Source organism: Cokeromyces recurvatus, assembly GCF_025118155.1.
Source record: "Cokeromyces recurvatus strain NRRL 2243 chromosome Unknown BX663scaffold_14, whole genome shotgun sequence".
In the NCBI taxonomy this organism is placed as follows: Eukaryota; Fungi; Mucoromycota; class Mucoromycetes; order Mucorales; family Mucoraceae; genus Cokeromyces; species Cokeromyces recurvatus.
Window position 1 is genome coordinate 224,743 of NW_026251400.1, and position 25,411 is coordinate 250,153.

The following is a 25,411-nucleotide window of genomic DNA, read 5'->3' on the forward strand; positions in this document are numbered from 1 at the left end:
ATTGAATGTTGTATTAATGAACACTGTTTACGCATCTGAATGTAATAAAAAAAAAGAGAGATTTTGTAATCAATTTGAATGTTTTTTAATCAACAGTAATTACAATTAAACTTTAGACATCATTTGATATTAATTTTCGATTACAATATGAACAACAATTTAGTTTAATTTTGACATTCTCTGTCTCATTCTACATGTCTTTTTTTTTTTAAAAAAAAAAATACACATAGTGGGAGAAACATGTATTAAATCTATTTGTTCATTTGGATTATAGGCTAAGAAGGACGTTGCCGGTAAGCCTAGCTCTAGCTCTGGTGGAAAGAAGGCCAAGAAGAAGTGGTCCGCTAAGAAGGTTAAGGACAAGGCTAACAACTTGGTTATGCTTGATAAGCCCACCTATGATCGTTTGTTCAAGGAAGTCCCTACCTACAAGCTCATTTCTCAATCTGTCTTGGTTGACCGTCTCAAGTTGAACGGCTCTTTGGCTCGTATTGCCATTCGTGAACTCGAAGCTCAAGGTTTAATCAAGCCTATTTCTCGTCATCACGCTCAAATCATTTATACTCGTGCTACTGGTGATGAAAAGAAGGCTGTTGCTGAAGACGAAGAATAAACAGGAATTCTCGTCACTTTGTTAAATATGATAAATAAATCTTTTTTTTTTTATTTGTATAAATTTGTAACTGAAATTGTTATGGCTTATTTTCTTATCCTTTTTTATTATTATTATTATTATTAATATTATTCATTCTTATTTTATTTATAATTGTTCGTACAGTTGGATTAGCGTCTATTAGTTTAAAAGAAAAAAAAACCAAAAGATAACTACGGCCAATGCACCGGCTGATATACAAAGATATCAAGCACGTTGGGTTAATCGTGGGGATGAGTAGCGCAATATAGCCCATTGATAAAGATTCGCATATACCACGACTCTGCTCATACCCTTTAATGTTGAAAAGAAAAAAAAAAAAATTCGAGAGCAAAATTAGAAGCATATTTTTATACTTGAATAAACTGACTTTAAAATGGGACTGCTTTATTTTATTCTATTTTATCTTACTTTATTTTTTTAGAGCAGCTTGTTGAGAAGAGGAAATAGTATGGTTATTGTGAATATTCAAAGAATATTTTTTGTTGTGGTTATGTTTTAATTGTAAGTAATATATTTGAGTCTTGGATTTTCCTAAGAATCCTTTAGACTTGTATTTAATATTTAAAAATGCTTATTATTCAAGCTGCTTTAAAATCGTTTATCAGCATGTTGCCTTAAGGCTCTGCAACTTTTGCCTTGTTAAAGTCAATATTTAATTCATTCAAGAGCTTAAAAAAAAGAAAAAAAATACTCGAAATACACCTGATATGAAACAAATTATATCGATAAATATAACGTCAACAGCTTAAAAATAGTTCATACGTTACTATTAAAATTTATATCTTTTCCTTCTATTCGTAGGATTCCATCTGTTCTGTTCATTTAGTGCCCCTCCTCGTCGAAAGATTTATTATCGTCTAATCTGACTCAATAAACCTTTTTTTTTTCTTTCATCTTGAAAGCTTTCCTTGTTTATCTATTAACGTGTGATAATATAAATTTGTATTTTGTTTGAAAAGACATCTACCTTTTTATTTTTTCCTGTATGGTTTTTTCTACTCTATATCAATATATCTACCTAACCGCTTCCAGCTTGTACTTTGTGTTCAAAAGTAATATGTATGCAATTAAATATCAAAATTTAACAACATAAGTGTGGTATTATAAAGCGAGTAGCAATACTATAACTATTAGAAAAAAAAAAACTTGGCTATGATTATTGTAATGGCTAATATGACCTTTGTTATGTTAAAATACACAAGGCATTACTTATTATTTAGCGTAAAGAAGAAAGATTATCTAGTTCACCATTTTGGACCTTTAGATTTATTTTTGAAGAAATTAAAAAAATAAAATAAAATAAAATAAAATAAAATAAAATAAAATAAAATAAAGAAGGGAGGAGGGAAGAGGGCAAAATGCTTATATTTTATAAGTTGATGATTTCCAATGTCCACTTTTACCCCCTTTCTTTTCAATGACACGAACGCCTTCAATAATCATATCCTTTGAAGCTGCTTTACACATGTCATAGACAGTCAATAGAGCCACACTTGTTGCTGTTAAGGCTTCCATTTCAACACCTGTCTTCCCGGATGTCTGTACTGTCGACTCACATTCAACACTTTGCTTGTCATCATCAAGCCAAAGTCGGACATCAATTAAACCTAACAAAAGTGGATGACAAAGAGGAATAAGATGAGAGGTCGTCTTGGCTGCTTGAATACCAGCTATTTGTGCTACCGTCAATACATTTCCTTTCAAGGTATGCACTTGATTCGATTTCAGCAGATCATAGGCTTGCTGAGGCAAAATGATACGGCCTACTGCCTTAGCTTCTCGCTTTGTAGGCGCTTTATCTGTTACAGATACCATACGAGCTTCTCCTGTAGTTGGATCCGTATGTGTTAATCTTGGTTTATCACCATCATCATCATCATTGGCTTTTGTTGAATAGTAGCGTATACTTTGACTCAATGTAGTTGAAGGGATCATGAAGGCTGGTATTCTTCTATTCCCACTAAAAGGCAAACCAAAGGGATGAACAACTATATATAATAATAAAAAAAAAAAAGAAAAAGAAAAAGAAAGAAATAAGCAAAAAGAAAAAGCAAGTTAATTTTCTAATTTATTTTTCTATCAAGTGTATATCATTTTGTTTTTCTAAAACAGCAAAAGAAAAAAAAATAGAGAGAGAGAGAGAGAGAGAGAGAGATGGCATGATGTATTTTATAGATACACAACATAAGGAATGAATGATAGATGCAAATGCTGCTTTAATGATATACAATGAAATTTATCCGCCAATAAGAATCATTGGCCTATTCTTTTTAGATGCCAATTCAAACATACCAGCATGTTGTTTCTTCTTTTTCTTTACTGCTGCTCCAATTATTTCTAATAACTCTTCATCGCTCTTTCCTTCCCGTATCATATCGCGTAATGATACTTCTGCATTACCAAACAAGCATACCTTAATACTTCCATTTGCTGTTATACGCAATCTATTACATGTACCGCAAAAATGATCTGTCATTGATGTAATAAATCCTAATTTTCCTTTATATCCAGGTATTTGATAATGCTACGATCACATAAATGAGTATCAATGTACATACTTGGACTAGTATAGTATAGATATAGATAACTAATTATTTACCTTTGTTGTATCGTTTAAAGCATCACCTACTTTGTTCATTCGACCATAGATAGATTCTATCTTATGAATCAACTCCTTGTAGGGAACAAGTTTATCACTCTTCCATTTGTTTCCATCAAATGGCATGTATTCAATAAATCGTACATCTACAGGATGATCTTTTGTGTAGGCAGCAAATTTCAGTACCTCTTGATCATTCACCCCACGCATCACTACTGTATTGATCTTTACACGAGGAATATTTAATCTAATGGCTTCATCAATCGCACCCACCACTTTTTCAAAGCCTTTTCGTCGTGTCATAATTTCAAACAAGTGAGGGTCCAACGTATCTAAGCTAACATTCAAAGTATCTAATCCACCTTCTGCTAAAGCAGGCAATTTACGTTTCAGAGCAATCCCATTTGAAGTCATTGCTAAACTCTGGAGTCCAACTTGCTTTAATTGACCCAGTTTTTGAACGAGTTCAATAATATCAGGTCGTACCGTGGGTTCTCCACCTGTTAAACGAATCTTTGTTACGCCCTGACTAACGAAAAGCTTTGCTAAATGTAAAATTTCTTCCTTTTTCAAAAGCTGTGATTCTGGTGTTAATTGAATACCCTCTTCTGGCATACAATATGTGCCTATATACACATATTTTGTAAATAATAAGTTTGATTTAATTTTATTATTTTATTCACTTTACACCTTAAATTGCAACGTTCTGTTAAAGAAATACGTAGATAATTATGCTGTCGATTATAATTATCTATCAAGTACTTGGTAACAATTGGCTTCTTTTCTTGAGAATCAGCATTGTTGTTTGGTATTTCTGGTTGCTAAAATAATAAAAAAAAAAAATTAAATTAGTCATCAGATGTTCAACTCAATGAGAACTTACAATTCTTAAGGCTGCCGCCTAATAAAGCAAAAAAAAAAAAATGAGTAATGCTATTTTAATTATAAATAGTAACAACTTACTTGTGAGCTATAGAAGCGATAAATGCCTGGCTTGGGATTAATGTAAGTTACGATTCTTCTTGCAAACATTGCTGAAAAATGAAAAAAAAAAAAAATCAGGACAAAATGAAACAATGTGAATTTTTATTTTCTATTTGTTACCTTTTTTAGTTTTTTTTTTTTTTTTTTTTTTTGAAGGATTAAGGTTTCAGTTCATAAAACATAAAATCGCTTCATTGTTTTATTTAAAATTAAACGAATAAAAGATGAACAAAAAAAATTTTTTTTTATTAATTCAGAAGAGAATCAAAATGAAAAGAAGGTTTTAATCAATACAGAAAATAAAAAAAAGAAACATGTTTCTATTCAACATCAACAAAGTATCTTCTTCCCAAATAAGAGGAGACCAGCAAAATAAGAACATTATGCTGTTATTGCAAATGATCGCAATGATAAGGAAACATTTGTAAATCAGCAATTTGAAACATCATTTTACCGCCATTTTTTTTTTTTTTCATTGGTAAAAATGATCAATTACGAGTGAAGGGTAATTAAACTTACTTGATGAATAAGTTTTATAATTATTATTATTATTTTCTTTTGAAGAAGTTGCTAGTGTATAACACAAGAATATCCATTAAATTTTTTCTTATTTGCTGTAATAGTAACTAGTATGCCTAATCTACTATAAAAAGGTGTATTTCTTTATTTATTTATATATTTCCAAATATCATTTCGTAAATGTATGCTATTTTCTTTAAAATGTCAAATAAAATAAATAGTAACTAATAAAGAAATTACAATAGTAACAGATCTTATTTCAAGTCAAAAATAATTTCCTATGCGTGATAAAAGAATGAGAGGAAATATAAACTTTATTTTATTTTATTCTATTTTTCACGAAATTACGAAACAGTAAGTCAGTCTATAGTTGTATTGCTATAAACTAATCCAGAATACAACAGGAATGGACACTCAGCATTTGCTAATAATGCTTAATAGCTTATTTTTTTTTTTTTAAATACAAGACTTTTTGTTATAATAATTTCTCTACTACGTGTCAAGATATTTGGTTTAATACATTTCTTTTATTCAAAATTCTAATAAATAAATGTAAAATACAATACAATACATAAAATTGCAGATGGAATTAATTTTTTGTTTGTCAGTATCAATTAAGCGTGAATCATCTTTTTGTTTCGCCAATATATAATTTTTCTATACGTAAAAAAAATATCTCTAACTGTACAAATAAATTTATTATTATTATTATCTATCATCACTCGCTTGGTGGTTGAGATTGCTTATTTTCAAGCATAGTGTCTGCATTATCATAAAGGTCAGGAAAAGACTTTGTAAATTCTTCTGATAAAAGCTTTCGAAATTCCTAATATATAATAAATGCAACAACTTTTAACTCCATCTTTCTTTTATGCAATAATAAAAAAAGGTTTCCATAACTTACAGCAACTGCTTTGATTTTACCGTTTGTATATTGATTCTCTGTCGCTGCTCTTTCCACAAAACCTTGAGTAAATATATCTGGATTCTTACCATGTTCTACATAGCTTAAAATAATAATAAAAAGATGAGCTTTACTATTGATCAAATAGAAATAGTTGCCATTCTTACTTTATTACTTCTTCTGGTATAAATAAATCAATGCCATCTTTTATTTCGTCAATTTCTTTATATTGCTCGATAATACTATTACTGTTATTTTATTTTATTTTTAACATGCATGTAAGTGGAATTAATCTCGAATGTCGTTTCTATTTAAATTTTATGTAAATCTTAGAAACTTACATCTTTTTCCATACAAGCTTGTTACCATCAGGCTGAAAATCATAAACAATAACACTTAATTCAAATAATGTTTGTAGTAGTTCATTTAATTTATCTTCAACAGATTGACGAGAATCCTTTGTTGTTATTTCGTCTGGTTGCATTTACGTTGAAACAGAAGAGAGAGAGAAAATAAATAAAATAAAAAGAAGTCATGGTAAATGTAATCGAAAATAAAATACGCCATTTGATTGGGTATCATCATCTCAGCATTTAAAATGTGCAAACAAAAAAAAAAAAAATACATTTATACACATATGCATATACATTTATATATATACATGTATACACATATGTATATACATGTATATGTATGCACACTGCACAACATGTCTTATTATATAACCTCATCTTCATTTGTTTCCAGTAAATAATAGCATAAATGAAATCATCGTCTAATTATAGACTCATGATAGATAATGAGTCTACTACTGTATTAAAAAATATTATTGTTAGCTTTTAGCTTTTAGTTTTTTTTTTTCTTATACAGTCTTTTTTTTTTTATTTTTATTTTTTTACTATTCTGTAGTGCTATCCTATGTTCTAGCACAAAGAAGAAGTATAAAGGATACTTTCAAGTAATTTGTAACCAACAAACAACTGCTCATCTGAGTAACCTAAAAGTCAAATATGACGTCAAACATTCTATTTTGTTGCAATTATTACAATTAGTGTTGTCCTTTTGATTTTAATTAAATCGTCAAAAAATAAATCTTTTTTTTTTTTTTTTTTTTTAATTAAAATAAACAGTTTATCATATACAATCATATTTAATGTTAAATATAGGATTCTTGCAAAAATCGCAAAGATAAAGTCGGGATTACCGCCGTAGTTGTCGAACGTGACTAATTTCGATTTAGGTAACATAATACATAATGCGCAGTTCTCTTCCATAACTATAAGAACAACAATAAGCCAATTTCTATTTTTAATATAAAAAGGCATCTTTTTTTTTTTCTGGATAGATGAAGAAAAAAAAATGATTTTGGCAAAAGTTGTACCAATCTGTAAATCTATTATCATTACTGCAAAAAAAAAAAAAAAAAAAAAATAAAATAAATGTATTATAAAATGATTAATATACATTTTTTATATATCTGTTTTATAGTATTAGGATTATTTACCTTTGCTAATGCGCAATCGGATACTATTCGTTATAATGTTATTAGTTTGATTAACGAAACTCATTCTATGGGCGTTGTTATTGATAATATAACTTATCCTTTAATGCCTCATCATTCAGGTATCCCTATCCTTCATTCTGGTGAAGCTCCTATAGCTAAATCGGGTTATAGCTATGTTAAGATTACAAAAGAAGAAAATAATAATACAGAGGTTGAACCATTTATGCGTAGTCCTTCAACAAAGGATACGGTCAATGAATTCTTTAAACGTTCATGGAATAAGCGTCCATTGACTCAGCTTCCTACTCTTTATAAACCATTGGATGATATTCATCGTATCTATTCTCAGTTACATATCGATGATGAAATTCCTACAATTCACTTGATAGCTAGTCAAAATGATATTGACAAGCTACATACTAGCAATTCAACCGAGGATATTGAGGTCACAGCTAACATGACTTATGTTACACTGAATGACACCCTAGTTTTCCAAAATACGACTCTTTCCTTATCTGGACGAAGTTCTAGGTGGATGCCTAAGCTTTCTTATAATATTAAGCTAGATAAAAAGGATCGTCTTTATGACTATAGACGTTTGAAACTTAGAGCTTTATATACGGATCCATCCTATATACGTGAAAAGATGGCTTATGATGTTATCAAATCTGTTGGCTTACTCTCCTCTGAACTCTCTTATGTTCGTGTTATGATAAATCATCATGAAATAGGTTTGTTTGGTCTGATTGATACCTTTAAGGATCCTTGGTTAGCTAATGTTTTTGCTAATGGTAATGAAGACTATAAGAATGGCTATCTGTATCAAGGTGTCTTTATGTCCCCTACTTCAGGTCTTACTAATCATACCTCTGACCTTGCTTACTATGATAACATCACAGAGTATTCGGATGGACAATATAAAATTAAGGTTGAGCCCTCTGATGGAGAAGGAGGAGAAGTGAAAGATGCTTATGAACCTTTGATGGCATTTACAAAGTTTATTAAAGATGCGCCTACAAATACATCCGATGCTGTTACTGAATGGAGAAAGCATCTTAATACTGAATCGTTTCTCCGTTCTATGGCTCTTGAAGTCATCTTGGGCTATTCTGATGGTTATCTATCTATGGCTGATAACTATTATCTCTATCAAAACCCTGACAGGAATAACTTTTTTTATATCTCTTCTGATATGGACTTAACCTTGGGCTCTACCATGTTTAAATTAGATTGGATGTGGAGTGGTAACTATTCTACTTTCCCTGGCATGGGTACAAGACCCTTAATGAACAAAATACTGCAAGTTCCTGAGTTCAAGCAACGTTATGAAGAATTATTAGTAGATATTGCAAAGAATTTAGTTAATCCTGTTGTCATGAATAGCCGTATTAACGACATTGTCAACATGCTTGAAGAAGATGTTGAATGGGATCGAAGATTGCCACGTGTTGGTAAAGATGTCTTTTCTGAGATGGTTAATAATAACATAAGCTCTGAAGTCACTGCTGTTATAGGTAACGAGATACCCTCTAATTTTGATTTAGATACAATGCTTGATTTCCTTTTCAATTCGAACGAGACTATTTCTTTTAAGGACGCTGTGAATGGCCCTACTGGTCGTAAATCGTTATCAGGTGTTAAAGAATGGATTCATAATATCAGCAAGAATATTTTAAGTTTTTACAATCTTAATACAGGCAATACCTCTGTATTCTAGTAAAACTAAAATTTTATCTGCACATGAAATGTAGTTTATTATAACTTAAAACAATCTCCTGATTGTGTATCTGTAACTTTCAAAAGAAAAAAAAAATATTCTTTAAATAAATATAATATGTGTAATTATCTACGTATTTCTCTTTTTTTATACAATGCTTTTTATTTTATTTTATTTTATTTTTTTTTAAATCCTATATTATGCTTTTAAAACACGCTTTACAAGGCTTTCAATGCCTTCATTATTTTTAATAGCATCCTCTAAACTCTTGAGAGCATATTTAGCCAACATATCCACTTCTACATTCACTCTATCTCCAATCTTTTTAGAGGGCATAATGACATGAGCTTGTGTATGAGCAATCATCATGATAGAAAATGTACACTGGTCATCATCCACGTCGCATACAGTAAGTGAAGTCCCATCTAAACAAATAAAGCCCTTAGGGATAATATATCTCATCTTATCTTTATCAGCTTTGTCTAATTGAAACGTGAACCAAATCGAGTTTCCTTCTGGTTTGATATGAATGATCTTAACTGTCGTATCTACATGTCCCTGAACCATATGTCCACCAAATCGCTTATTTGAATCCATAGCGCGTTCTAAATTCACTTTATCTCCCACCTTTAAATCACCTATTGTCCTAATTAAATATATAATTTTCCCTCTTCCTCTCTCTTTCTTTCTCTAGTATCTTTTTTTTTTTATTTATTTATTAATCCAATCTTACCTAAATTTGTACATCTTAAAGTTTCAGGTGCAACACCTACTTTGAAAGAATCTTTATTGAATTCAGTCACAGTTAAGCAAGTACCTAATATTATATATTATTTAGAATTGAAATGACCTTTTTTTTTTTTTTTTCTATATTTCTTTTTTTTTATTATATTACCATTGATAGCAATACTGTCACCTAAATGACAATCATTCAAAATTTCTGAAGCTTCCGAGATGGTAATAGTCCATCCATTTCCACCTGATTCAGTATTGTCTAATTCCTTAATGGAAGAGACTTTACCCATAAGTTCGACAAGTCCTGTGAACATTCTTGTATGTATATATGAAATATTTTAAACGAGGGAAAATAAAATAAAAATAAAAAACTAAAATATTTATAATATAAAATGAGAGGCATAAATGCTACTACGAATTTTTATGTTTTACATTGATTTGTCATAAAAACTTCCAGTCACATCAGTATTTGGGGGAAAAAAAAAATTATGTAAGATTGTGTGCAGGATTATCATATTTATAACGAATTAGTAACATATACACACAAACATACATATACAGATATATTTCTTCCTCTGTGCCTTAATCAAGACGTTTCGATACTTGAATCTATTTTATACTTTCTTCTTATAAACATAATGGCTCTTTTATATACATATACATATGTATATATATTGATTTACTTCTACTTTATATAAAAAAGAATTCATAATATTGATAATTACATGAAATAGATTGCATAAAATTATTATTTTGAGGAAAAAAAAAAACGAGTTTTTATTTAGATATTAATTGATATTTATATATATTTCAGATTAAAAAAGAACAAGAAGGGTATTAATAGATATGTATAGATATGCTATAAATATATGAGGAAGAGGAGGAGGAAAAAAAAAAAAACCTAAGAACTCTTTTCAAAGCCCTTGACAATATCTTCGAGGGAACGGCCCTTGGTTTCAGGGACTTTAAGATAAGTGAAAGCAAAGGCAAGTGCAGCAACACCAGCAAAGATAGCGAAGGAGTAACCTTTGATACCTTCAAAGACAAGAGGGAAACATTGACCAATGACAAAGTTAGTAGCCCAGTTGACAGCAGTAGCTACAGCACCAACAGCAGAGGAGGCATAGACAGGTGTGACTTCAGAGGTAATCATCCATGGGATAGGTCCGACACCAATAGCAAATGAAACAACATAACCAAAGACGGCGACAACCAAAAGGGGTCCCAAGCTATAGACATAACCAATGATCAACAAGACACAGAAGATACAGGCACCTGCTTCAGCAATCAACAAAAGGGGGCGACGACCCATACGATCAACCAAGATTAAAGAAAGAATAGTAGAGGCAAAGTTGACAACGGTAGTGACAATAGCCATGTACTTGGACATCTCAGCAGAGAAGGACATGTTAAAGATAGTAGTAGAATAATACATGACAGCATTAATACCAATCATTTGTTGAATGACGTGAAGAGCAAGGACAGTGAGGGCAATACGACGAATAAGTGAATCAGTAAAGATCTGGATCATGTTCATGGATTCACGAGCACCTTCATCAGCAGTAACAATACCATCTTCAATTTGATCATCAAAGGACTTGGTCTCATCTTTATTGGTGGCAGAGGCACTACTATCCATACCAGTAATAGCTCTAGCAGCAGCAGCACCAAGTTGACCTTCAACCATACCATAGAATTCCTTATCAATGTTTGTGTTAGGACGAAGTCTTTGAAGTGATTCTCTGGCTTCTTCAATACGGTTAATAGAGATAAGATAACGAGGAGATTCAACACAACCAGACATCAAGAAGAATTGAGCAATAGCAGGGAGAGCAACAAGGGCATAATTAATACGCCAGAGAGGAACATTTGCCAAGGGGAGACCGATAACAGAGGCAAGCAAGATACCAATGACAATAGCAAATTGATTACAGGTACCCATAGTACCACGAGCCTTGATAGTAGAGATTTCACCAACATAGGTAGGAGTAGCCAAGGAACCGAGACCACAAGAGAGACCACAGAGAATACGACCCACAATAAACATGGCAGGGTTTACTGCAACACCTTGTAAAAGACCTCCAAGTATCCAACCCAAATTATTAAAAATAATCGTCTTCTTACGACCAAACTTGGTTTGAATATTACCACCAAAGAAGCCACCAAGAAGACCACCAACACAGAAAGAAGAGACAGCAAAGCCCCAAAGACTAGTATTCATAGGGAGACAATCAGGGAAGGCGCTACTAGAGATACGAGCACTGCCATTTTCACAAGAGTGAGTCACTTCACCAGGTACATTAGCAGAACCAATTACCCAACCATTACTAAATGAACCAAGACAGGCTACTATCACACAGTAGACCATATATTTAGGTAATTTAAGATCAAGAGAATCCATATGTTATATAATAAATAGTATATATTAATTCAGTTAAAAAAAAAATAGATAAATAAATGTAAATGTATATAAATAGTTGGCTATATTTGTTTGTTATATAAAAGAATTGAATGTATAATAAAGTCAACACAGTCAAAATAGACCTTGCTTTATATATTAATTTTATGTTAATGCTGATTGTTTTCTATATATGCTTGTTTTACTTTAAAGGAAAAATTCTCTTTTCCAATTTTTCTATAATAAATGTCAGAAATTCATTTTAATTTACTGCTTTTAGATTTTTATTTTTTATGGAAAAATGGAATAAATAATTAAAAAAAAAAAAAAAAAATTATTTTCAAGTAGCTTCTCTTCAGTTTAACCCTTGAATATTAAGTTTGATAGAATCTATTCTAACAATAACTTTTTAGGGGATTTCAGGGATTATTATTTTGTATATAAGCATTTGTGTATTTTTTTTTTCATTTATGACTGAGTTATTTTTATTTAGTCTTTACTTCTTACATAATACAACTATTTAATGTTCTTTACATTATTGAAAACAGTGTCATGTTCTTTTGCATATTGAGCCTTTTACACAATACCACTGCAAATCAATCATCAAGTAATGAAACCGTTGTTATTATATGACTTTTTTTTTTCTTTTTACTAGTAGTTAAACTTCTTTCTATTAAAAAGATGCCCTGATGTACCCAAAAAAAAAAATATGTATATAATATAGAGTTTTCTAATAAGAATAATCGTCCTACAACAAAACATTTCAAGAAATATGTTTTTTTTTCTCCTCAAATAATCAAGGGTGATGTTCTAACTTCATAAGCTATAATAGAGGGTTTTTGTTTTACTATATATTACATATAAATATTGTTTTGCTTGGAGGATATGTAGCGTATATTGTTTGTAACGTTTAATATTGACTTTTATAAACTTATATGAATACATGAGTTTGGCTATATCAATTTTTATATTTATAGTGTATATTTATAATACTTGAATAGCAATCTAAAGCATAAAAAAAAACAACAATAATAGAAAGGGTAATTACATTATATGTATATGTATATATGCTTTTTTTTTCTTTTTTTGAAAAGTAGGTATAGAGCCCTTTTTGATCCAGTATAATTTTACAAATATTACCAATATAACTTATATATTTATTTAAATGAAAAAAAAAAGTATCACATAATTTTATATGGTAGCTATACTATTATATTTGTATAATAAGGTATACAACAACAAGACACATTATATAATACATAATATGCATACATACATAACAAGGTGTGTTATTGGTAATTCAAACTATTATTATATTGTGCCGCCCTTTCATTGTATTCAAATAAATGGTATAAGATGTGTGATTTTTCTCCAATACTATTTTAATTATTGGGCTGTAATCCATTTATGCTCTAAGGCTGCTTGAGGCGTCATACGCTTCGCTGGATCCCATTGTAAACACTTTTCAATAAAGTTAATAAATACAATATCACAGTTTTTAAGAACCTGTAATAGTGATCGAGTGGCTGGAAATCTTTTCTCTCCTTTAGAATTTGTGATAATACGTGGATGACCCATTGAGTCTATTGAAATTCATTTTATAAGAAATATATCAATCATATATGTATTTGTAATGCTTACCGAAAAATAACTTTCTTCTTGAGCATTTTTCAATTAAACGTCTATCAGGTAACCCTATTACCTCCATAATACAATTCAATTGTTCTTGTTCATTTTCTCCAGGAAATAATGGTAATCCAGTATAAAGTTCTGCTAAAATACATCCCAAACTCCACATATCAATTGCTTTATGATAAGGAAGACCTAATATAACTTCTGGTGACCTATAAAAACGACTTTGAATATATGTGTATACTTTTTGTTTTTATTTATTTATTTATTTTTCAAGAAATAAAATGTTAGTAAAAATAAAAAATAAAAAAAATATAAAAAATAAAATAAAAAATAAAAAATACATATACATTTCTATATTTACTTCTTTCTGATTCAAAGCAACTACTGCCAAAATCGATTACTTTTATGCTAGTTTTCCCTGGATGTTTCAACATAATATTCTTAAAAATAAAAAAAAAAAAAGTCAACATGTGGGATACTATTTCTTTTTCTTTTTCTTTTTCTTCATATAAATATATATATTTGTATATACCTCAGGCTTTAAATCACAATGAATTAAATTATGTTTAGCTAATAATGTTAATGATTGAAGTATTTGAACAGTAATCCTAAAACACATATTTAATGATTATTACGAAACAAAAAAAAAAAAAAAAAAAAAAAAAAAAAAAAAAAAAACATATAACTTACTTTTTAATGAGATTAAGGCTAAATCCCTGGAAATGATTGCTCTTGATAAACTCATAAAGGTTCATACATAGGCATTCAAAGGCAATACACAAGTGATTTCTAAAGTAAAAATAATCTGTCAATTTAATTGTATGATATGTATCATCCGGATCCCATTCAACTAATTTTTTTAGGATATCTATCTCTGTCATTGCCTGAGCATGAAATCTCCTTTTATTACGGATAAGTTTAATGGCGACTGTTTGTGCTGTTTGATGATCAATACATTTAACGACTTGGCCAAAGGAACCTCTTCCGAGGACATCAATCACTTCATATCGGTAAGCCAAATGGTCTTGAATAACAATCTTATAATCTCCACGCTCATCATCATGTCCAAAGTTGTTGACAATATTCAATGTGCCATTCTTTTTATTTGCTGCATGAGGTCCTACAAAGTAAATATGACTATAATTGTGTATCTCTATTTGTCTTTCAAACTCTGAAAGATATTGACCGTAATATTTGAGTGCCATTTGGACACTCTTAGGAGATCGAGCGCCCTCAGTCTCATGCAATTGACTGTTATTTGTTAATAATTTTCTTTCATGATGCTGCTGCTGCTGCTGCTGATGATGATGATGATGAATACTAGAGGAACGTGGCAGTTGAGTGGTGGCTGAATTAGAGTGTCGTAATATCTGACCAAAATTGGAGGCTATAATATTGCTGTTATCAACAGTATTTCTGTATTTTGATGATGATGATATAGCTGGTTTTTCTTCTTTTGGTTGCCTACAGCTTACAGTTCGTCTCACCTTATTGTTGCTTGTAGATGGAATAGGGTTTGTGAATGAAATAGTAGGTATAGGACCTTTATGGCTATTGTTTTTAATTAATTTTCTATCATTCGAAGGGATTTGATGATTGTTAACATACATGGCTGATGATTTTTGTTGATTTGGCATTAATGTCTCGAGCCCTACTCCAGTTAAACTCGTATCATTAGGTAAAACTGATGTATATGTCTTTTGTTTCATCGACCTGTTAGCATAAATATCTAAAGAGGGTGCTAGTGAAGGCATTTTCATCTTTGATGTGTCATTAGGAGTTGATGTAGATACACTTTGTCCAGGAATTATCACGCTGTTTGGAAAAGGATCCTTTTGTGGATTTATAGAAATTTTAAGCTGGATAGGATTCAACTTCATAGGTGGTAACGGTAATGCTGGTATAGGTGGTGGAGTTGTCAAACTTCCAGGTAAAGTCTGAATAGAATAAAGATCAGTTATTCAAAAAAAAAAAAGATAAACTTTTATTTATTTATACCTTTCCTCGTTTACGCCTAAGAATAGATTTGTTTTCTGATGACGATAGTGACGGCAAGAGTGATAATGATTGCTCTTTCCGGATCTGTTGTTGTTTCTCTGGTAATTTTAAATTATTTGTGTAAGAAGGATGAGCTTTTCTTTGAATTTCTAATGCTTTTATATCCTCTTCAATTTGAGCAAAATCATAACTTAAACTCTTTGCATAATTCAATGTTGCAAGTGAAGCAGTAGTAGTAGTAGAAAGGTACGAAAATTCTTCCTTCATTTTTAGTAGAGGATCTGCTACTACTACTACTACTTCTTCTTCTTTTTCTTTTTCTTCTTCTTCTTCTTCTTGTACGAACCGGACATTGTTATGACTTTTATCGATAGAGCTATTTTTGTTATTAAAGTTATTGGTATTTGCGAAATCACTTGTATTATTCATATGTCTTTGAATTAGTGTTGATGATGGTATATTATTCTCCTTTTTCCGAAGTGAACTACTTCTTGATGCTAATTTATGGTACTTTGGTACAGGAGGTACAGGAGGTATATCAGATGTCTCTATTGTCTTTAAACTGCTAGTTCGAGGCGGAGGAGGAGAATAAGTAAAAGAGCGATGACGGCTTTGAGGGGTATAACCCTGGTATTCAGATAGCCCATTATGAATGGTATTTAGCAATAAGGGTTTCTCCTGATGTTGACGCTGATTAATCATACTTGAAGAAACGGTCTTTCTTGGCTCGTAATGAATGGGCAAACCTGCTGGTTGCTCTTCAGGTGCTCGCAACGTGTTTTTTTCCTTGGTTAAAGTTAATTTGCGTTTAATTTTATTCACAAGTGGTATGCATGGTTTCTTTTCTGGTAACTGGGGCGATGGCATTTGAAACTGATCTTTGCTTTGAGAGGAAAGTGAAAATGATCGAGATTTAGATCGTGCTGAATGATCTCGCATTGATTTTGCCTTTCTAAGTGTTACAACTACTTTTTCTTTCGGTTGAGCAGGATGAAAAGTACGACGATGGGATCTTTCAATCATGTCCTTTTCTAGTTGGTGATGTACACTCTGATCTTGCTTGGGTCTTTCCTTTTTAATATATTCTGTTTCTTGACCAGTAGAGTCATGAATTTCCGAATAATTATAAGCATCTAACCAATCTTGTCCGGAGGAGTTTAAGATGTCCATATATGAAGGCATAAGGTGATTTACTTCTGAACTGGTTGAGTCATGTAACGGCATCTTTAAAGATGTCATCTGGTTTGGTCTATTTATCTTACATACTGTTGCTTTTGTTGAATGTGTTTTAAAATGATATCGTGAAGAGGAGATTGTATTCGCGGAGCGACTCGCCCTTAAAGGACGAATATCATCAGAATTTCGTTCAACTTGTTGAATGTTATTATTATTATTAAGCCATATTTCAAACTGTTGTTCAGATGAAGACATGAATGAGAGTAGAATAAAGCTCAATAATAGAAAAGAAAACTATTATTCCAAACAGAAAAGTAATCTAAAATTTGTCGGTGTTTATTAGTAAAAGGAGTATAAATTAGTGAAGTGGTAGTTTCTATCCACTGTTGCATACTTTTTATTACCATGGTTTTAAGAAGCAATATAATACCATATTAGAATTGTATATCATTACTGTATTTTTTTTTTAAACTTGAATAAGCTAATTGTTATATAAAGTATTCATTTATGCCTGTAATATAAATAAAAAAAAAAAAAGAGAGAGAGAGAGAAACAGAAAATTCAACCATGGGAACGAACTGCAAGAACAATTTTTTTTTTTTTTTTTTTTTTTTTGTAATAATTGTTGTTTCACATTTTATTCCAGTCTTCACTTACTATCAAATAGTAAATACTAACTAAAGATTATTTATATACTATTGTTTAGGTACTCTAATATATATGTTCATAGCAATATATAATTTTTTTTGTAGAATTATAACAACTTTGTCTTTATTTTATTAGATAAGTTTATCTTTGCCTTAAAAGAAATACAGGTCCAATAGAAGTTATTATTGTTAGCGAATATCTAAGAATATAGGCTTTTAAAATATGCAGCAACTTTTAGATAAAGTAGTATTAATATGACATAACAAAGAAATAAAGGTAGGGTAAGGGGGGTGGGAGAGAGAGAGAGAGTGTGTGTGTGTGTGTGTGTATGTGTGCTTGAGTGACAGACAGACAGAGTTATATGTTTTAATGTAAATCCATTCAAGTAAAGTATTATTTACTAGTGTGTATGTGTATAGAAGCAAGAAGATACATAATTTTCTTCTTAATCTTTTACAATAACGCCTTGAAGGAGTTCTTAAAAAACTGGTAATAAACGCCCTTTGCATTTAAGACAGTATATTTATTACTTTGATAGATAAAATAAAAGATTTATTTTGATTTTCATCATGAATCCCTGCTCTTTTGTACATTATGATAGGCTAATTTCTAATACCTTTTGTTATAGCAATCTTATTTTTAGAAAATGATAATAATACATTTCTTATTTCTATTTGCTTTTTATAAAAAATATACATATTATTCCATTTATTTATAATTCTTCATGTACAATGAAAGGCTGTTTTTTGGTTCGTTCACTTAACGGAATATAAGGAGGAGGCGAAGGCAATCTTTCCTTACGATCAGCATATAAAGCAAAGACATTATTACCGCGGATTTCTAGGGCTCCTTTTCTACCACCATAGGCATTTGAAATACCTATATCAATCAAGATGACTTTACCACCGCAACGTGTATGAATGGCACCATCATGTTGAACTGTATGACCTACTACCATACGATTTGCTTCTAATAATTCTAAGGCTTCATCTAGTATATCACATACTTTAGATTCATCATCCAAAGCATAACCTCGATACCAAGTTGGACCATAGCCACCAAATAGACCATACTTATCATCACCATAGTGACCATGTGATTCCATATAGGGTATAATACTTTCATGTGTTTGGTCGTTGATCCAATCTATACCGCGGCGACTGAAAAAAGGTGTTATACCACCATGACAAAAGACAGTAGAGCCCACTTTAGTTGTCATGTTGAGTAATGTTAGATATTGGCCAATAAAGCCATCTTTTTTAAACGCAAGCTTTCGTGCTTCAAATCCTCCAAAAGTTTCTACTTCATCTGGATATACATACCGCCAATCACCTACAAGATTCATGATTTCATGATTGCCAAGCAAAGGAATAACAAGTCCGCCATGAAGTGGTGCCTCATCACGTAGATTTTGAATAAGCTCATAAAGTTTAATGGTATCAAGACCTCTATCTAATACGTCGCCCTATGATTAATAAAATAATATAGCTACAAGTGATTAATACATCATATTATCCAAAGGGAGAAGGAAGAATTTTTATTTAATTTATTACAGTTTGAACAAAAATAGCATCACCTCCAATCCAATGGAGATCATTGTCAATGAGGCCTGAAAACTTTAGAATCTCAAGTGTATTAGCCAAGCTTCCATGAAGGTCACCCAGAGCTACTATTCGACGTTCATCATCAATTTTAGCTGTTACGTTGGAAACAAATAAGATGCAACTAAAAAATAAGAAAGTTGCACCTAGAAGCATTTTTTTTTTTTAAGTTATAGAAAGGAAAAAGAATATAAATAAAGAAAAAAAAAGTATACAACGTTAAAATTTATTTTTATTTAGGTGGAATTGATTTTGAGCAATCTGAACGAGATTTTCGTTGCCAACCTGAGGATAATGTTAAGCGATTAAATTTCTTATCCACTTTGTCATCTTCATTTGTAATTACTGTGTTTTCTTCATCACTTGTACTACCATTACTACTAATGCGTATTAGTCCGCTTAATTTTTTATTTGCTAGAGATTTTTTGATTTTGTCTTCAGGACGAACAACAGTGACTGGGACAGGAGAATGTTGAAGACAATATTTTGATATACTTCCAAGTAACATTCCTTTAAATTCAGAAAGTCCTCTTGTTCCGACAATCAATAAAGAAGGTTGATACATGGCAATCATGTGTTGAATTGTTTCCTGTACTTTACCAATAACAAATTCAATAATTACACTAATCTATATTGTTAAAATTAACTTTTGTTTCATTTCCTTTTTTTTTTTTTGTCTTTTTCTTTTGAAAGGGATTTACTTTTTTTTCTGTTCCAGTAGTTTTCATAATCTTTTCCATTACTTGATTAGCTTTTTGCTTTGATTGTTTCTGTTCCATTTCTAATAGATTTGTTATATTTCCTTTTTTATCTATTTACAAATATAAATACATGTATCTTTTTTTTTCTATCATTTATTATTACCATTCATATCTACTGTAACTACTCTTAAAACAATAAGCTCATCGCCTTCATCCATAATCTCCTACATGCTTAAATGTCAAAAAGGGAATATTTTGTGTGCAAAAAAAAAAAAAAAAAAAAAAAAAAAAAATTATGCTTACATCTGTTGCCCATGTAAGAGCGTATTCACTATAATTGGCCAAGTCGGTGGCAACCATAAAGGTTCGTGAGCGTCTCGTACGTTTATATCCAGATGATTTCCCTCTTAATGTAAATGAATAATTAGGTAAATCTTTATCTGTCATTGTATCAAATGACACAACTCTAACAAAATTTTCATTTGACTGTGAATCTGTAGTTGCCATATTTAGTTGATTTGTGTAGATTAAGTAAACGAAATAAGAAAAAAAAAAGGGTTAATTTATGAGATCTCTTTTATTTTTTTTTCTATCTTTTACGTGTATATCCGGGGTGAATTTAATAATATCTTAATGAAAGTAAATATGAAGAAGAATCGCGTAGTAAAGATAAAACACCGCGAAACATGATGGCAGCATTATTACAAAAAAAAAGTATATATAGTAACTCTTTATTTAGTTATTTAATTGCTTAGTTTAGTTGATTGTATACCGTCAGTTATTTATTATGATACTACAAACAACTGAGTCTTAGTCTAATTGAATAATATCGTCTCTTATATGTATCATAAAACCACAGTCTATTGTATTTTAGAGTTTTTTTTTCCCTCTCTCAACATTTGGTAGATACATCATAGGTGAAAACTTTTTTGATTTTTATTAAGAAAAGTTGACTATATAAAGCATTCCATCAATCAAAGGATTAGCTTTTTAATGACATATAGCATTCTACTACTACATTCATTTACTACATTTGTCGTGTGAATCCAATCTACCAATCAAAATAATACTTTAGCATAAATTTAATAATTTTATGATTAATATTTAAATGCCGATAATAACAAAAAAAAAGAATCGTGTCACGCAAATTATAATCATGACTCCAATTCTCCTCTAAACTCTGTACATACATGCAAACATGATAATCAAAATGCTATTTCAAAAACAACAATAAATAATCCAATAATACTTAATAATTCTTGTAAAGGAGGATTACTGATCATGACCGACAAAAAGTATAAATAGTAGCAAGGAATATTTAGGACAAAAGCGTACTCTGTACGTGTTTGAATCAAAAGGAGAACTTCTTAGGCCTTTATATCATCTATGCTACGATAATCAATTCAGAACGCTTATGAAAGTATGATTTTTCCCTAGTTATTTTAATGATAAAACTCCTTTTTTATTATTTTTTTTTTAGAAAAGTCGTGATGCTTTATTTAACTAAGCATTTTTGTTCTTATGAAGCAAAGCCGATTATTTAGTTTTCTCCTTTTATTTTTGAGTACTTTTTTTTTTCTTGTTTACATTAACATAGTAGTAGTGACTTCATGATTTCTGTTATATTTGCTATGACAGTTTCTCCTTACAAGTACAATGTCTTATGCTATCCTCTTTGATGAATGCATATATACAGACAAGAAAATAGGATGAATATGTACAGTACGTTTTTATTACAAGCAATGTATAAATAAGTGTATCGCATCATCACACGTAAATTTAATATAAGCTTCTAATGTGAGTTAATTTTCTTTTTAATTTTAATTAATTAATAAAACTGATCATCTGATATATTTGGGTTCTTGTTGTTGCTGTTGTGACTGTAAAAATAATACGCATATTCAAAGTTAACATGAGAATAACACGTCATATGTAAAAGTAGTATAAGTGGTTACATTTAGTTTTCTTTTCTTTTTTTTTTTTTTTTTTTTTTTTTTTTTTTTTTTTAAATTTTATATTTTTTGATAGCTTTATAAGATGGTAAACAACTAGATGAGAAATGAAGTTTTTTCTTTTTTTTTTCCCTTCCTTTTATATAATGTAACATTATTTATTTATATACTTTAGGATGAAGAATACGACGTTATTGTTTTAGGTACTGGTTTGACCGAATGTATTTTATCTGGTCTCCTTTCCGTTGAGGGGAAAAAAGTTCTTCACATGGACCGTAATGACTATTACGGTGCCGAGTCTGCCTCTTTAAACTTGACTCAAGTAAGCATTAACAAATAGGTTTTATTATTAATATATATATGTATATATGTGTATATATATACATATATATATTAATATATGTATATACATATAATTTATGAATATTCATATTATATACATCTATATAGTTCTTTAACAAGTTTAGACCTGGACAAAAAGCACCTGAAAACTTGGGTCGTGATCGTGATTGGAACATTGACTTGATTCCTAAATTCATGATGGCTAATGGTGAAATTATTCGCTTTTTAACACATACAGATGTAACACGTTATCTCGAATTTAAGCAGATTGCTGGTTCTTATGTTTATAGTGGTGGACGTGTAAGTAAAGTTCCTGCTAATGGTTCTGAGGCACTTGCTTCACCTTTAATGGGCATTTTTGAGAAACGTCGTATGAGAAACTTTTTACTTTGGGTTGAAGCTTATAAAGAGAATGATCCATCTACTCACCAAGGTCTTAATGTGGATCAAAATACGATGACAGAGGTTTTTAAAAAGTTTGGTTTGGCTTCAGGTACTCAAGAGTTCATTGGCCATGCTATGGCTCTTCATTTAGATGATAGTTATTTATCTCAACCTGCTCGTGATACAGTTGAAAAAGTAAGGCTATATGCTGCTTCTGTCCTTCGATATGGTAAATCTCCATACATTTATCCCTTGTATGGTCTTGGTGATCTGCCACAAGCTTTTGCTAGGTAAAAGGAATTAGATTGTCAATAATTGAATGGTATTAATTCATGTAATTTCATATAGACTTTCTGCTGTTTATGGTGGTACTTATATGTTAAACACAGATGCTAAAGAGTTAATCTATAATGATCAAGGTCAAGTTATGGGTGTAAAGGCAAATGATGAAATGGTTCGTGCTAAAATGGTTATCTGTGATCCTTCCTATGCACCCTCTAAGGTTAAGAAAGTAGGATCCGTTGTTCGAGCCATTTGTCTCTTAACACACCCTATCCCCAGTACAAATGATAGTGATTCTTGTCAAATCGTCATTCCTCAAAGCCAAGTAAAGCGTCAACATGATATTTATATCGCTTGTGTTAGTGATGCCCATATGGTTTGTCCTAAAGGATATTATTTAGCCATTGTTTCTACTATTGTTGAGACACCTAATCCTGCTGAAGAAATCAAAGAAGGTTTGAAACTGTTAGGACCTATTCAAGATATGTAAAGTATATTCATATTTATTGGTGGTGGTGGTGGTGAGGGAATGTTTACACGTACTTACTTATCATATTAATAATAGGTTTGTTCATGAATCACCTTTGGAAGTTCCTATTGAAGATGGCAAACAAGATCAAGTTTATATTTCTCGTTCATACGATGCTACATCTCATTTTGAAACAGTTTGTGACGATGTTCATGATATTTGGCGTCGTATTACTGGTGAGCCTTTAATTCTTAAGAAGAGAGAAAATGAAGAAGAAGTCAACACTGCTTAATAAAAACTTTTGTACAAATAAAAATAAAATAAAATAAAAAATAAAATATGACTGAATACGATTACAAAGCCTTTACATAAAAACAAAGGAATTAAAAAAAGAAGAAATGAATCATTCATAGTTAGACTGGAAAGGACACAACTTGCTTCATGTTAATAAGGAAGAAGCAGCCATTTTTCTGAGTTAAAAATAAAATAAAATAAAAAGCAATAAATTTTTGTAACGTAGGAATTTATTTTTATACTTTTTTATTTATTTATTTATTTTATTTTATCAAAAAAAAATGTCATATTCTAAGGCTTGTTGCTCTATCCCACCTGTTGTCTCTGATTATCAACACACAGGTGAAATGGAAACTTATGATGGACTCGATATTTATACTGTCGGTCCTAAGGTAATAATATAATAGATTTGGCTATGTTTATAACAACAGTCTTTTTTTTTTTTTTTTTTTTTTTTTTTTTTTTTTTTTTTTTTTTCTTATATCCTTTATCTTTAATAGGATGCAAAGAACGCGGTCTTAGTTATCTATGATGTCTTTGGTTATCAGTAAAATATTTATTTATTTTCTTTCCCTTTTTAGCTATTTATGTAAATTTATTCTCTTTATATATAGTCCTAATGCTTATCAATTCTGTGATATTTTAGCCAAGAATTGTGGCTGGAAGGTTATTATGCCAGATATCCTTCATGGTGATTATGCTACTATGGAACTTTTGAAACAATTCGATAAATTCATGGTATGGCTTAATAAAGTGGGCACTTATGAAGCTGTAAGTATTTAAAATAAAATGGGGGTAGAGGAGGAGGAGGAGGAGGAAAAAGGTTTTCTCGTCTCTCTCTCTCTCTCTCTCCCTTTCTTTCTTTCTATTCTTACCTGATTAGTAAAATGGAATTGGATGCTAATTCATATATATATATATATCATCATACATACGACTAGGTCCATCCTGATATTGAACGTTCTGTTAGATATCTTAAAGAAAGTGGCGTCACAGCTGCTACTTTGGTTGGTTTCTGTTGGGGAGCAAAGATTGCTGTTCAATTGACCTCTGAGATGCCCTTCTTTATTGGTGCTTCCTTGATTCATCCTTCCTTTGTTGATGTGAAGGATGCTGAAAAAGCGGGTGCACCTATCCTTGCTTTACCTACCTCAGATGAGCCTGATATGACTGAATACATGGAGGTCTTGTATAAGAAACCCTTTGGTAGTCAATGTAAGCACCATCGTTTCAATGATATGCATCATGGTTTCTGTGCTGCTCGTGGTGATTATACAAATGAACTTAATGCTCAAAGAGCAAATGAAGCTATTCAATACACCGTTAACTTCTTTACTGACTGCTTCAAATCTGTTCAACCTTCTTTGTAAAATAATAAATGATCCTCTTTCTTTTTTTTTTTTTTTTTTTTTGTGACTTGAAAAAAAAAATGTTATTTCTTTTAAATGCTAGCAAAAGGTGGTGTTTGGAAAAAAAAATTGCATTTACTAGAAAATATCAAGACAGGATGTTGATTTAATCTTTCTTTGTTCCATTGATACCAGAGACTAAAGCATGAAATGCGTATATAATAAATCATCTTCATACATATAATCTTATTGATATTTTATATATAAAAGTATACTATCTCTATATACTTACCACATGGAGATGTAATTGAAGTATTTGTTAAATACATAGATTTGTTATTGTTTCTTTAGGGCTAAAGCATACGCTGTCAATAGACTGGAACAACTACTACCAACAATACTAATTTTTGAACCCAAAGTATGAGGAATCGAATGTTTATTTGACACTTATGAGAAAAGAAGTGAATAGAGACGTATAAATACTATAAACCTATTGAGTCAAATAGATTCTCTCATTTTGGGGTGATAGGATAACTAACAAATATAAGCATCATTCTCAATATAA

General features: G+C 30.6%; 12 protein-coding genes across 12 annotated transcripts; 5 read left to right on the plus strand and 7 right to left on the minus strand.

The window, feature by feature from the left end:
* Positions 1–270: 270 nt before the first annotated feature.
* On the plus strand, positions 271–607 carry BX663DRAFT_510900 (ribosomal protein S25; the record flags this gene model as incomplete). The annotated part of the gene is made up of 1 exon (XM_051527816.1): positions 271–607. A coding segment is annotated over exon 1 (228 nt), but the record flags the coding sequence as incomplete, so codon positions are not given.
* Positions 608–1,147: 540 nt separating this feature from the next.
* BX663DRAFT_510904 (uncharacterized protein) lies at positions 1,148–1,989 on the plus strand. Its single transcript, XM_051527817.1, has 2 exons — positions 1,148–1,714; positions 1,858–1,989. Exons 1-2 carry the CDS (start codon positions 1,641–1,643, stop codon positions 1,946–1,948), a joined length of 165 nt encoding a protein of 54 aa, XP_051382358.1. The 5' UTR covers positions 1,148–1,640; the 3' UTR covers positions 1,949–1,989.
* On the minus strand, positions 1,942–4,312 carry BX663DRAFT_510905 (uncharacterized protein). Its single transcript, XM_051527818.1, has 6 exons — positions 4,218–4,312; positions 4,138–4,155; positions 3,943–4,075; positions 3,255–3,880; positions 2,948–3,179; positions 1,942–2,643 (listed from the first exon to the last, which is right to left on the minus strand). Exons 1-6 carry the CDS (start codon positions 4,284–4,286, stop codon positions 2,018–2,020), a joined length of 1,704 nt encoding a protein of 567 aa, XP_051382359.1. The 5' UTR covers positions 4,287–4,312; the 3' UTR covers positions 1,942–2,017.
* Positions 4,313–5,526: 1,214 nt separating this feature from the next.
* On the minus strand, positions 5,527–5,769 carry BX663DRAFT_414193 (mediator complex, subunit Med10; the record flags this gene model as incomplete). Its single annotated transcript, XM_051522323.1, has 2 exons — positions 5,527–5,583; positions 5,662–5,769. Coding segments are annotated over 2 exons (165 nt in total), but the record flags the coding sequence as incomplete, so codon positions are not given.
* A 1,301-nt stretch (positions 5,770–7,070) lies between these two features.
* BX663DRAFT_510913 (coth protein-domain-containing protein) lies at positions 7,071–9,014 on the plus strand. Its single transcript, XM_051527819.1, has one exon. It carries the CDS (start codon positions 7,101–7,103, stop codon positions 8,880–8,882), a length of 1,782 nt encoding a protein of 593 aa, XP_051382361.1. The 5' UTR covers positions 7,071–7,100; the 3' UTR covers positions 8,883–9,014.
* Positions 9,015–9,080: 66 nt separating this feature from the next.
* Positions 9,081–9,931, minus strand: BX663DRAFT_531354 (alpha subunit of riboflavin synthase; the record flags this gene model as incomplete). The annotated part of the gene is made up of 3 exons (XM_051530374.1): positions 9,081–9,520; positions 9,616–9,699; positions 9,778–9,931. The coding sequence occupies 3 exons, from the start codon at positions 9,929–9,931 to the stop codon at positions 9,081–9,083; spliced, it is 678 nt and encodes a 225-aa protein (XP_051382362.1).
* Positions 9,932–13,401: 3,470 nt separating this feature from the next.
* On the minus strand, positions 13,402–14,855 carry BX663DRAFT_435430 (kinase-like domain-containing protein; the record flags this gene model as incomplete). Its single annotated transcript, XM_051523118.1, has 5 exons — positions 13,402–13,598; positions 13,657–13,890; positions 14,012–14,090; positions 14,183–14,258; positions 14,341–14,855. The coding sequence occupies 5 exons, from the start codon at positions 14,853–14,855 to the stop codon at positions 13,402–13,404; spliced, it is 1,101 nt and encodes a 366-aa protein (XP_051382363.1).
* A 379-nt stretch (positions 14,856–15,234) lies between these two features.
* BX663DRAFT_74059 (uncharacterized protein) lies at positions 15,235–17,357 on the minus strand. The gene has a single exon (XM_051532307.1). The coding sequence runs from the start codon at positions 17,077–17,079 to the stop codon at positions 15,643–15,645; it is 1,437 nt and encodes a 478-aa protein (XP_051382364.1). The 5' UTR covers positions 17,080–17,357; the 3' UTR covers positions 15,235–15,642.
* An 827-nt stretch (positions 17,358–18,184) lies between these two features.
* Positions 18,185–19,229, minus strand: BX663DRAFT_435568 (Metallo-dependent phosphatase-like protein; the record flags this gene model as incomplete). Its single annotated transcript, XM_051523129.1, has 2 exons — positions 18,185–18,937; positions 19,026–19,229. 2 exons carry the CDS (start codon positions 19,227–19,229, stop codon positions 18,185–18,187), a joined length of 957 nt encoding a protein of 318 aa, XP_051382365.1.
* Positions 19,230–19,305: 76 nt separating this feature from the next.
* Positions 19,306–20,281, minus strand: BX663DRAFT_552304 (uncharacterized protein; the record flags this gene model as incomplete). Its single annotated transcript, XM_051531355.1, has 4 exons — positions 19,306–19,701; positions 19,775–19,884; positions 19,938–19,998; positions 20,078–20,281. The coding sequence occupies 4 exons, from the start codon at positions 20,279–20,281 to the stop codon at positions 19,306–19,308; spliced, it is 771 nt and encodes a 256-aa protein (XP_051382366.1).
* A 1,488-nt stretch (positions 20,282–21,769) lies between these two features.
* BX663DRAFT_510922 (GDP dissociation inhibitor) lies at positions 21,770–23,630 on the plus strand. The gene is made up of 4 exons (XM_051527820.1): positions 21,770–22,048; positions 22,177–22,742; positions 22,801–23,220; positions 23,300–23,630. The coding sequence occupies exons 1-4, from the start codon at positions 21,995–21,997 to the stop codon at positions 23,493–23,495; spliced, it is 1,236 nt and encodes a 411-aa protein (XP_051382367.1). The 5' UTR covers positions 21,770–21,994; the 3' UTR covers positions 23,496–23,630.
* A 127-nt stretch (positions 23,631–23,757) lies between these two features.
* BX663DRAFT_510928 (dienelactone hydrolase) lies at positions 23,758–24,901 on the plus strand. Its single transcript, XM_051527821.1, has 4 exons — positions 23,758–23,889; positions 23,998–24,044; positions 24,112–24,268; positions 24,439–24,901. Exons 1-4 carry the CDS (start codon positions 23,779–23,781, stop codon positions 24,865–24,867), a joined length of 744 nt encoding a protein of 247 aa, XP_051382368.1. The 5' UTR covers positions 23,758–23,778; the 3' UTR covers positions 24,868–24,901.
* Positions 24,902–25,411: the final 510 nt, after the last annotated feature.